The 12,125-nt window shown below is 46.9% G+C and overlaps 1 protein-coding gene across 1 annotated transcript; it reads right to left on the bottom strand.

Annotated features, from left to right (window-relative positions):
- Nucleotides 1–766: 766 nt before the first annotated feature.
- Nucleotides 767–1,519, bottom strand: LOC134378792 (chloride intracellular channel protein 4-like). Its single transcript, XM_063098099.1, has one exon. It carries the CDS (start codon nucleotides 1,514–1,516, stop codon nucleotides 767–769), a length of 750 nt encoding a protein of 249 aa, XP_062954169.1. The 5' UTR covers nucleotides 1,517–1,519.
- Between the last annotated feature and the right edge of the window lie 10,606 nt (nucleotides 1,520–12,125).

The following is a 12,125-nucleotide window of genomic DNA, read 5'->3' on the forward strand; positions in this document are numbered from 1 at the left end:
GTAACACACAATACATTTAGACAGAGTATCAGGTACCTATCAGTTTCTCTTGTAAGGATAAAATGCTTGAGGAAGAACTTGAGAATACACCCCTCCCTCTAAACTTTTAGCTTCTACATAGTGTCAGGTGTTACAATTGGTGTGGATAAATGCTTTTAGGCAAAAGTAAAAATCTATCTACAAAGCAAAATAGCAAAATCTGTAGTGACTTTTTGTAGAAGGCTCTTCTCTGGTGGTAATATCCCTTAATATACACCCAGGATAGACTGTTTCTGATACAGTAGCAATCCTTTCATATACTCTTACTAAATATTACAAAATTTCAAAAAAAAAAAAAAAACCATAAGTATTCCTTGTACCATGCATTATGCACCAGTTTGGGGGTGACTGATGAAGTCATGGCTACTATTTTAACAGTTACACATTGCACCTCAAAAGTTCTGCCTTCTATACACAGTGAATGGACACAACGGCGAGGGCTCCAGAGAGATGGCAAACTACCTCTGCAGTGAAGTTTGTGTTGGAGGGTCTCCAAATGAGAGGGGGGAGGATATGGGAGGTAGGCAGGGTAAAAGGATTTTACAATACTGCTTAGGAGTGTACATTTTAAGATAACGACTATACCTTGTCTATCCTTGGCCCTAATCTTGAATAACTGCATGTTCATGCAAAATACAATTTCTACTTTATAGGAATAAGAGCAGTCTGTTAGGAAAAGCATATTCTTAGGGGAAGACAGAAAGATAGCTCTCTCGTAAGTGCTATTTTACTTGGTAAGTCTTTTGGCTACATCATTATATGCTATTTCAACCTCCTGACCACTGGGACAGGTATTGGTGAACTCATCCCTACTATAAGCCTTAGTTAAGTATCTCCAGATGCCAGTCATTCCTTTTGGGATATCAAAGTTGCGATATTTTTTGGCCACCACCTTGACAATGTGCTGTTTGGGCAGCAGGTTGCAATCAGCTAATGTCATTTCATTGCCGTCCAGAAATTTACGTGTAGAAAACTTAATGTTCTCCATAGTAGTCTCATCAAGTTCATCAGGGAGGGGAGAATTCAGATATTCATCCAGTTTCCGCAGTGTTTTCAAGAGACCCCTCTCCAGTGCTTCGTTAGCCTCTGGCCTTGAATTCCTGATAGATGCAGAGAATTTGGCAAAGATGTCCATTCCAGCAGTGTTTGATGCGGGGTGTTCTGGTGAAAGCGTTAAGTACTTGGGAGGGCATGAGACATCTTCAAGAAATTCCTCGATCTTATTGACATCCGTTTTGACTTCATTGTTAAAAGTTATAAATGGCGGGTGGGTCCCAGGAGCCGAGTTCTGCAGGTCTGCAGGCATCCTTTTCAGGTCAACAGTTGTGGCACTAAATACAACTCCTTTGAGCCAAAGAATCATGAAGAGCCTCTGGGAAAAGGGGCGTTTTCCTACGCTTTCCCCATCACTGCCAGCCTTGAGGAAGAGCTCGAGGAGGGGCTCTTTGTCCTCCTCCTTCCCTCTGTTCAGCGGCATCGACAACGCCTTGGCCGGCTCGGCTGTGCTCCGCGGGCGGCGGCGGCGGCGGCGGCTGCTTCTGCTCCGGGGTCGCTGCGGCGTCTGCTGCTGCTCCGGGGTCGCTGCGGCGTCTGCTGCTGCTCCGGGGTCGCTGCGGCGTCTGCTGCTGCCCCGGGGTCGCTGCGGCGGCTGCTGCTGCCCCGGAGTCGCTGTTGCTGCTGCTTCTGCCCCGGGGTCGCTGTTGCTGCTGCTTCTGCTCCGGGGTCGCTGCTGCTGCTGCTGCTCCGGGGTCGCTGTGGCGGCTGCTGCTGCTCCGGGGTCGCTGCTGCTGCTGCTTCTGCCCCGGGGTCGCTGCGGCGGCTGCTTCTGCTCCGGGGTCGCTGTGGCGGCTGCTTCTGCTCCGGGGTCGCTGTGGCGGCTGCTTCTGCTCCGGGGTCGCTGCTGCTGCTGCTTCTGCTCCGGGGTCGCTGTGGCTGCTGCTGCTGCTCCGGGGTCGCTGTGGCTGCTGCTGCTGCTCCGGGGTCGCTGCGGCTGCTGCTTCTGCTCCGGGGTCGCTGCTGCTGCTGCTGCTCCGGGGTCGCTGTGGCTGCTGCTGCTGCTGCTCCGGGGTCGCTGTGGCTGCTGCTGCTGCTGCTCCGGGGTCGCGGTGGATGCTGCTGCTGCTGCTCCGGGGTCGCTGTGGCTGCTGCTGCTGCTGCTCCGGCGTCGCGGTGGCTGCTGCTGCTGCTGCTGCTCCGGGGTCGCGGTGGCTGCTGCTGCTGCTGCTCCGGGGTCGCGGTGGATGCTGGCTCCCGCCGCGCTGCGCTCGCTGGACAGTCCCGGGGTGGAGCTGGCCGCGGCCTGGGCTGCACAGCACCGCCCCAAGCCGCGCGCGCGACCTTTTTTTTTTTTTTTTTTTTCAGATTTAACTAAGTTAAGATGAGGTCATCAGTATGGGCCCTAATCCAGTATGACCAGTGGGTTTTTTGTTTTTTTTTTTTTGGTAAAGGGAAATTTGGAGACAGAGACAGACACACACAGAGGGAAGGTGACATGAAGACACACAAGAAGAACACCACGTGGAGATGAGGACTGGAGGGACGCGTGTACAGGACAAGGAACCCCTGGCGCTACCGGAAGCCGGGAGAAAGGCACAGACCCCCGCACCGTCGGAGGGAGCCTGGTGCCCCAACACCTCGATTTGGACCTTCCCGCCTCTAGAACTGAGACAACAAATTTCTGTTGTTTTAAGCCACTATGTTTGTGGTACTTTCTTATGGAAGTCCTAGGAAACTAATAACAATATTCTTAGTCAAATAATGTTTCTATTGATTTGCAACACCCCAGCCCCAACTCTTGAATGATAGATTGGTTGAGTAATATGTTTTATTAATTTTCTCTCAGAATTTTGAATGTGTTGTTCAATTGTCTTCAGTCCTCTGCTGACTCTGTCTGCAGTAGCATTATACTGTGTCCACGTGCATTAGTCTAACTTTGTCCTGCTCAGAATTTCTGTTCCCTTAATCTGAGCGTTCACGTCTTCCGATGCGTCTGAGAGATTCATAGCTGTTATCTCTTCACGTAATGTCTTTCTCTCCTTCCCTCTATTCTGCACTTCTGGAAATTGTATAAGAGGTGTGTTAGACCTCCTCTTCTCTGTCTGTTCAAGTCACTTCACTTTTTCCATCTTTTTATCTCTTAGTGCTGCAGTCTAAGAAGTTTCCTCAGATCTGGCTTCTAGTTCATTAGTTTTCTACTCAGAGGGTCTAATCTTTGTGTAATATACCTTTTGAATTTTTAATTTCAACTACTATATATTTTTTTTCCATCATAGGAATTCTATTGAAGATTTTTAGAATTACAATTTTGAACAGAGTTTGGAGGAAGATAAACTTCTTATTAGTTCTCTAATAGAGATTTTTATCTCCATCTTTTATCTTTATCTAATGGACAGATTTTTTTGTGTGTAGTCTATGCCTTTTAGACACACTTTGAGTATCCTACATTTATGCAGGAGACTGTCTTTCAACACTCTATACCTGCTGGTCCCAAGGCCTCATTCATATCCTGAATGGCCACTAAAAATCCAAACCTTTAGATCAATGAGATTGAGAGTCTGTTCTCCCCTCTCCCTGGTAGCCACAGCCTCAGGTTACCCACTTCCCTCTCTGGTTTCTAATCTTGTCTTTATTTCTGGTACTCAAGAAGATGCCTTTTGTTCTTGAGTGTTTATGCATGGAAACACCTTTTGCTCATATCTTACCTAGATTCCCAGGTGTCTATAGAACAAATTCTAAAAATAAAATATGCCTTTGACTCCTGGTTCTGGCAGGATGGTGGAGTGAGATAAGATGAACTCTTACCTTAGTTCATCACCTGCCAGAACCATGAGTCAAAAGGCATATTTTTTGGCACATTTTTTACAAAGAATTAAGCCTATTGGCTATTGCTGAATACTATCAACAAAGGAGGCAATGTTTTCCATCTGAAATATTTCCAGGATAAATGTCAGAAATCAATATGTTCCAAATGCCTTTACCAAGGAATTACTCAAAATCTTTCAAAAAGATGCTCAAAAGTTATGAGCCTAAGTCTGGAGTCCATAATTGAATTTGCCTTAACAAGATTCTCACAGTGACCCAAACAAGGGAATTATTACTACCTTATTTTCCATGAGGGGACTGAGCCTTAGACTTGTCAGTTAACTCATTGTGTCTGACCCCCTTCACCTCACAGTTGAGAAAAACCGATGTCAAGATGGGGAATTCTTTGGAGCAAGATCTAAGGGATAGTATCTGGAAATGGTACTGCGACATCTGGAGTGATGCACCTTTGGCCCTACTCCCTCAGGAGACTTCTCAAACACCTATAAGCAACTCTTTCACCTTAACCTTCAGGAGTTTGTCTCCTGGCCCAGCCTGATGTCAAAGGTAAGCCACCCTTGATGCTATAACATTGTGCCCTCATTCAGAAATCTGTTAGCAGCGTAGGCTTACAGATGTGTAAAGTGGGCATTTCCTCTGCAGACTTGGGGCTTCTCAATGAATGGGGCCTTGTATGACTTTCAGTTCTTTTTGTACAGGAGTAGATGACTGTCTTAGTCTGTTTCCGTTGCTTATAACATAAATACTTGAAACTGGGTGATTTATAAAGAAAACAGAATTTATTGCTTATTCTTCAGAGGCTGGGACGTCTGAAGTCCAAGGAATACAAGTGGTGACAGTGACCCAGGGGTCTCACATTGCAAGATGGTGGAGGCAGAGAAACAGAGGGAGACTAACCTCCTCATTCACTCTCCTTTTAAAGCCCTCCGAGACATGCCCATGACCACCATTTTTAATCCATTCACTATGGCATGGTCCTGCAATCTAGTCACGTCTTCAAGGCCCCACCTTTCAATGACCATAATAGGATTTCCTAACTTCTTCAACACTGTCACAGTGGGGGTCAAGTTTTGGGGAGACACTCAATCCAAGGCAATGATCATCTCTCTCTTTTTTATGGAAGCCCACTTCTCCCACTCACAGTGTAAGTATAGAGATGCACCTATCTTAGACTTGTATTTTAAATGGAATGAATTAAATATCTTAAATGTCCCCATATCAATTACATACACAATGCACATGTATGTGTTTTTGTGAGTTTATTTCTTTTATTACAGAATTGCATTGCTTGAAAACTTGCTTTTTTACCTGTCAGTCTCCCGCTAACTGCCAGGAGAGTGACCGGCAGCAGAATTGTGTGCTTAGTGGGAAAACTTGATGCTACTGGGTAGCGCCCAGTGGAATGAGCAGACTTTGAGCAACAGCATTTTTATTCCGGAAGCAAAACGCCTCAGATGACTTCTCTTTCTTGTCAAGTTTTCTATATTTTGGTGCTTTTCTTGTTTTTGTTTTCATCCTAAATTTTGTACTTTTCTTATATTCACTGAATACGAAATAGCCTAGCATATTCCTTTGGGGAGCCAGAATTTTGCTAGGTGAAAGCAAGGGACAGATGTAATTCAGTGACATTTTGTCAAGCTGCGAAAGAGTAAATTTTCCTTGACTGTGGCAGGAGGTAATTATTTTTTGTTCATTTGTTTCTGACACAGGGGAAGAAAATTTGGGGTTGCTGTATCAACTAGTCCAAGATACTTTGGGTTCTGTTTGGCAGGAACAAAAACACATTTTATCATTGGAGCTATCGCCAGCCTTTGCCTTTCCCGACAGACTTGATGCAGTTTTTAACACTATGTATATTTTTGTGACCTCATCTCTTAGTGGTTCTCTTCCCTCTCCCTGAAAATGTCCTCGATGTACTTCTTCATCCTCTGACATTTTGTATTTTAGATTCATCTTTTGTAGGAATTTTGGAAATGTCATACACACAAAGATTTTGTCATTTACCAATGGAATTACTATGCTTGGCCACTTAGCCATCTCTTCGCTGGCTCTTGTGGTTGTTTCAAGTCAGCAAGCCATAAAAAATCTTTCTCTCTCTGAAACACAGCGATTTGGAAGATAATCGAATGGTGACTAGGGGCAGAAATGCCAGTCTGAGGAAGTATGCCACAGTCTCTCTTGCATTTACAACCTTCCTCAAAGCGAGTGTCAGACAAGTAGGAAAAGAAGATAGATTCATCCCATCTCAAGCCTGGTCTCATTTGCACGGTGCAGGCTGCCTCATTGTCTGCTGGGGGCTGAGACTGGTCCTACTGATGCTCTGTTTTGAGAAATTCCAGCAGCTCTGCATTTAGAGTTTTTAACCATCCTATTTTGGCATAGGATTCTCGACAAAATTATTTATTAAGACCTGCTAAAACTGTTTCTCTCAAGAGTCCCACAGGAGAAAAACCCCACCAGGCGAGTGGGGCAATACAATTGATGTCATCATTTAACATTTTACATCAGAGGAAAAGCCAGATGCAAGAGCCTTACCTTGCAGCAAGACCCGGCTGCTCCCTTGAAGTCCTTAGTTACTTCTGTGGGTACCAGGCTTAGCTCTGTTGTCCTTTTTACAGACATTTAGGTCTGCAATGAAGGGTTGGCTTGGAGCTCTACAGCACTCACGAGAATGAGGGAAGATAAAAGAGAAATTGACAACGAGGTATAATGAAAAGGTTTGCCTTTGGAACCACAACACAATTTGATGTTTTCCTTAAACATTTTGTCAGATTAACTAGGAGTTAGATGGACACCATATTACACATGCTCTGGCTGATTAAATTCACAGAGGTGAGTGGCTTTTGAAGTGTGGCCCCATAAAATACGACTCACTATATTAGCTACTGATCTCCCAACAATTAAAATGTCACTTGTTTCAGAAATGACCAGATCAAACATGTGATAAGACTTTTTCCCACTTCATTTTCTATCACCTCCCCCACTTCAATCTTATAAATTGGTAGAGAAACTTTGAGAAAAAAAATCATTTAAATAGATGGATAGCTGATAGGACATAAACGTTCTTATTCTTTACAATGACCAGAGATCAAGATCTATTTCTACCCTCAAAATGCTCCCCAGACTCTTTTCTTCCTTTTAACTTGCTGACTTCATTGGAGGTTCCTTTTTATTGTTGACTCTTTTTTTTTTTCCAACTTCTCAAATCTTGACAGCATTCGCCTGCTTTTCCATATTCATTTAAGTTAAGAAGAATCTTGAATCTCACTTGTCCTGACTTAATTCCATCAGCCAGGTCATCTGTGACAATGACTGTATCCCCACCAGAGGAAGTGCCTTTTGGGGTCTCACTGCTGATTTAGTTTCCTGTGATACAAATGATGTCTCTTAATTTGGTTAGAGCTTATGTTGGCACAAGTGTTCATTAGGACACCCGTTTGCTGGCAATTCAATTTTAAATTAAATACACTTTGTTTTAAATTTTATTACTTTTAAACGACTGTATCTATTGTCTTTAATGACCCTATTATACAGTTATGAAGGTAAACAGATTTCTTTAGTAAATATCAAACATTTTATGTTAACCACAGTGGCAGAAACCAGACCGGTCAGTCGTATTCCATGCTACCTTCCACACCATCATGGATTTTTATCTCTAGTTTTGTTCATTAGCTACATGTGACACCGGTCATAGGTTTCACGGATGTTTGCTCACACATCCCTGATGACATCCTTAGGAAGGAGATGCTAGAATGATCATGACTGTGCCGAAGGGGAGACTGGGGAGGTCCTGAGAATCACAGTGGCTTGTCCAGGGTCACATAAGTGATAAGAAGGAGGTGCTGGGGCTGAACCTACATGAATCTCCTCCAAGCTGTGAAGCTGGCTGCACCCAGGCCTTGCACAGGGGTGCAGTCAGGCAGTGTTGGTGGAAGTGTGGGCAACAGAGAGAGGTCATGGGGAAGGAGGGTCAGCAGTCAGGTACCCAGAGGGGCACTTGCAGTCTTGTACACAGAGGAGGGGTTCAGGAAATGAGGTACCAGGAAGTGACCTCACTTCCTTGAGAACAGACCCCAACAGAACTCCGAACTCGGTAACCTGGCACCCACATTCTATACACAGCCCCTTCCCCAGCTCACTTGGCCACAGGCAGAGTGAGATGTTGTGCTGTATCCCGAGGTCCCGGGGCAGTAGCCCCAGGCAGCCCTGTGCTGAGAGGCTTGTCCGCTGCTTCCGGCGCTGGGTCAGCCCTCGCCCTGGACTCCGGTGGCCGTTTGGCAGGAGGTCCCCAAAGGTAATGTCAGGTGTCCCAGGGGAGGGCGGGCCAGGCCAGGCCAGCACTGTGAGCCTCCCTGGGTGACCGCACACCTTCCTCCTGCGTGTGGGGGGAATGGGGACATGGGACAACCTCCCTGGGCAGAGGCAGAGGGTGGGGTGTTTATAAACCTGCTGGTCCTGGTGTGTTCACACCTCAGGTCATGGCCAGAGGGTGAAAGGGGACTGCCGGGGTGGCAACCACCACCCTGTACATTAACCCTGGACCCTCAGGCTCACTTCTCATGTCCTCCCTGGGGTTAAGACTGGCCTCCAGCCCCTTCCGTCCTGGGTGTTCACGGTGCTGTCACTGTGTATCTCTTCCCTGTCCTATCCTAGAGTGAAGAGAAGTCGTCCCTAAGCCCAGATGCCACCCACATGTTGTGGCCTCTTCCGGCAGGCACCCTGCAAATGTGGGTGGAGTACCTGGTGCCCACTGTGATGCGTGGCAATGACGCCTATGTGCACACGTTTCTGCTAAACTACAGAAACTTCGCCACTCCCCAGCAGGCGCTGGATCTGCTTTTCCTCAGGTGAGCACTCTGTCTCTCGATCACACAGTGTCACTCAGCCGCCTCCCAGCTGTGAGTCTTGGGACTGTCACCACACCCCTCTGAGCCTCAGCTTCCACCTGTGTTCGGTGGGTGGTAACAGGAACAAGCTCCAGTGGGTCCCCCATGGAAAGTGCTGCTCCTGAGTCCAGCCCTGTGGAAAGTTCTGCTGGAGGGGCCACGGTCGTCCTCATTCAGGATTCCTGCCCCCCCACGAGGAAGTCTCTGTCACACCCTCACTGACCTCGTTGACTTGGGCTTCACTGTTTTCACATTTGAGATCCTATCTGTAGGCTTCTAGGAGCATTCAAAGCAGGGAGACCGGGGGCTGGCAGAGGGGCTTCAGGTGCACCCAGATATCTTGGGAGGAGTCGGTTGGGGTTCATTCCTTCAACAAACATATTTGAAGTCACACTATGCGCAGTGACTTTCTGGGCACTGACTATATTCCAATGAACCGAGGAGACTACATTCCCTGCCCTCCTGGGTTTCCATTCTAGTAAGAGGTCAGTCAACCACAACATACGTGAGGAGCAGGTAGTGCCACCATATGGTAGATGTGACACCGCCCTGGTCTCCTCTAGGTACAGAAGCATCCTTTTGGATTATCATGGGGATGACGGACCCCTGGAGCAGCTAAAAGCGTAAGTAGGGTTTGGGTCCAGATGGAGGGGCTCCCATCTCCACAGAACTGTGTGTGGTGTATGGGAGCCTGTAGATGGGGGAGCTGGCAGATCTCTGGCTCCCACACATCTTATGATTCCTGCTACAGGGCTGAGGGCTCAGGATTTCCCTGCAGGGAAATTGAAGGCTCCCCCCATGGAGGCTTTTCCCAGCCCCTCCTTGGTTGCCAGGCCCATCTCTGCCAGGGCTGTCATACTGGACATTGGAGGGGCTGGTCTATGGACAGGCAGGGGCAGAGGGTACAAGACGGCAGCTCACTCAGGGGAGCCCTGGGAGGGCAGCATAGAGGGATAGGCCAGGCCTCTGATGCTGCTGCCCACCTGTCTCCTCCCAGCGCCATGTCCTCCATCCTAAAGATCTGGCTGGAATTCTATTCCATTGACTTCCACGAGCCTCCTGAATGTCCTTCTTTGAAGTTTCTGTTGGCATATGTACACATCAATCTGCCAGGCTCCGAGGTGGAGCGCAAGGCTGATCTTCTTCTGGCCCAGCTGGAGAAGCTGGAGCACCTGGAGCCCAGTGAGGCGGAGACTGAGGGTGAGGAGGAAGAGGGTGGGTGCCTGTGAGGGTTTGGGGAGGGGGCTGGGCTGGGCCACACAGAGCAGAGTTTCCAGAAGCAGGCTGGGGACAGGGGCACTGAGTACTCAGAACAATCATGCAGTGTTCTGCAGTATGGAAAGACTTCCTGAGGCTGGGTCTCTGGACTTGGGCTTCTCAGAAAGACAGTGTCATTGGAAGAGACATAGAAACTCATGTTGATATTTTCAATTGTTGTCCCTCCAGTTCCAGCTTCTGCCCAGGCTGAACAACTGCCCCAAGGGCTAAAGACATCTTCAGCTCCAGCTCCAGCTCCACCTCCACTTCCAGAGCCAGAGCCTGAGCAAGATCCAGAGCCCAAGCCAGAGAAAGAGCAAGAGCTAGATCCAGATACAGAGCAAGAGCCAGAGTCTAACTCAGAGCAAGAGCCAGAGCCCAAGCCAGAGAAAGAGCAGGAGAAAGATCCAGAGGCCAATCCAGGGCTAGATCTGGAGCACGAGCAAGATCCTGAGCTAGAGCCAGAGCCCAAGGAAGAGCCAGAGCCTGAGCAAGATCCAGAGCCCGAGCCAGAGTAGAGGAAACACCAGCATCCAGGCGAGCCCCGGCTCCAGAGCTCCCACAAACACCCTCACCAGTCCCCACTCCAGAGCTGTCCTTCCCCTTCCCTGCCACTGTGCTTGTCCTCGTTTTTGTCTTTGTCCTGCCTCTCCTCAAATTTTATCATCTTTTCTCTTCACTTATATCCCTTGTATAAAATAAAGTGTTTTAATATTTTCAAAATTACAATTCAGTGGCATCAAGTACATTTCTCATGTGGTGCAACCCTCACCTCTGTCTAGTGACAGGACAGCTTCCTCAACTCTGTAGCCATTAAGCTGTCACTCCCCATCCTGCCTCTCCTAGTCCCTGACAACCACTCCATTTTCTCTGTGTGTGAATTTACCTATCGTGGATTGTTCCTATCAGTACAGTTATATGTTATGTGGCCTTTTGTGTCTGGCCACATAATATGAGAAGGAACTGATTAATTTTTATTTTATGTTTTTAGTAAGAGGAAAATTACAGAAAAATCAAAGACTATACATAGAAACACAGAGCCGCGATAGTTATTATTGTCATACTCTTGAAATAGGAACTACTTTTGAATGACTGGAGAGCCAGACACCACAGAGGAAAAGACTGACTTTTCCTGGTCAAAACAAAACAAGAATAATGTCAAAAGCTTAAAAGACAAACCCCAGATTGGAAAATTCTTCATGGACAGAGAAAGGGTAATATGCATCCTAGTGGTACAAAGAGTTTTCATTTATCCATGTTTTTAAGGGGACAAAGGATATATTCCTGCAGTTCCAAAGGGAAGCAATTCATATGGCCAGTAAATGTCAGACATCCACGACATCCCTTATGATGACACACAACAATTTACACATTATTGAGATGTCATTGCCCCATCAGATGGGCAGGTCTTTATGTCTGGTGATGACCAGCTCTGGTGAGAATGTGGGAGAAGAGGTCCCAGCGGATGTCCTGGGAGACATGTGCATAGATACCCCATCTCAGGAACCACTCAGCAACTTCTATCAAAGTGAACACGCGTGTCCATCTGCCAAGTAGTGGTAATCTGGGGAGGTTATTCCACAACCACAACGGCCCAGGTTTTCAAGATTTCTGTTGAAGTGTTTTCATCACAGCACTGGTGGAGGTAGCAAGTGGCTGGCCACATCTCTAACATCTTCTAGAGGGGCTGGGTGTTAAATTGAGCAGCTGCTGAGCTGCACACAGAAATTGTCATGTAAACATGTCATGAAGGCCAGTCTGTATTGAGGGTCTCAGGTTGAAAAACATCTATGTGATGTCAACATGCATACACACCTGTATGTAAATGACTGTTTAGGTGAGAGAGTGAGACAGACAGACACAGGACAGAGGAAGTCAAATGGGAGAGACAGGCTGGGAGACGTGACCAAGCCATGAATGAGGACCAGCTCTGCTGGGTGGGACTTTCAAAACCTTTTATTCTCCTTTACGTGATATGCGAATATTTTTATTATGCACATTATTTTATGTTTATATAAACATTAACATCACATTAAATACTATCCACTAAACACTCACCTACTAAGTAAAGTACATTACCCGGTTTCAATTTTTGTAGGCACTTATTACAAAGACAATAAT

Source organism: Cynocephalus volans, chromosome 5, assembly GCF_027409185.1.
Source record: "Cynocephalus volans isolate mCynVol1 chromosome 5, mCynVol1.pri, whole genome shotgun sequence".
Classification (NCBI taxonomy): domain Eukaryota; kingdom Metazoa; phylum Chordata; class Mammalia; order Dermoptera; family Cynocephalidae; genus Cynocephalus; species Cynocephalus volans.

What these genes read in the sequence shown, in the direction of transcription:
- LOC134378792 (XM_063098099.1), bottom strand. Translation starts at nt 1,516, where the DNA reads ATGCCGCTGAACAGAGGGAAGGAGGAGGACAAAGAGCCCCTCCTCGAG.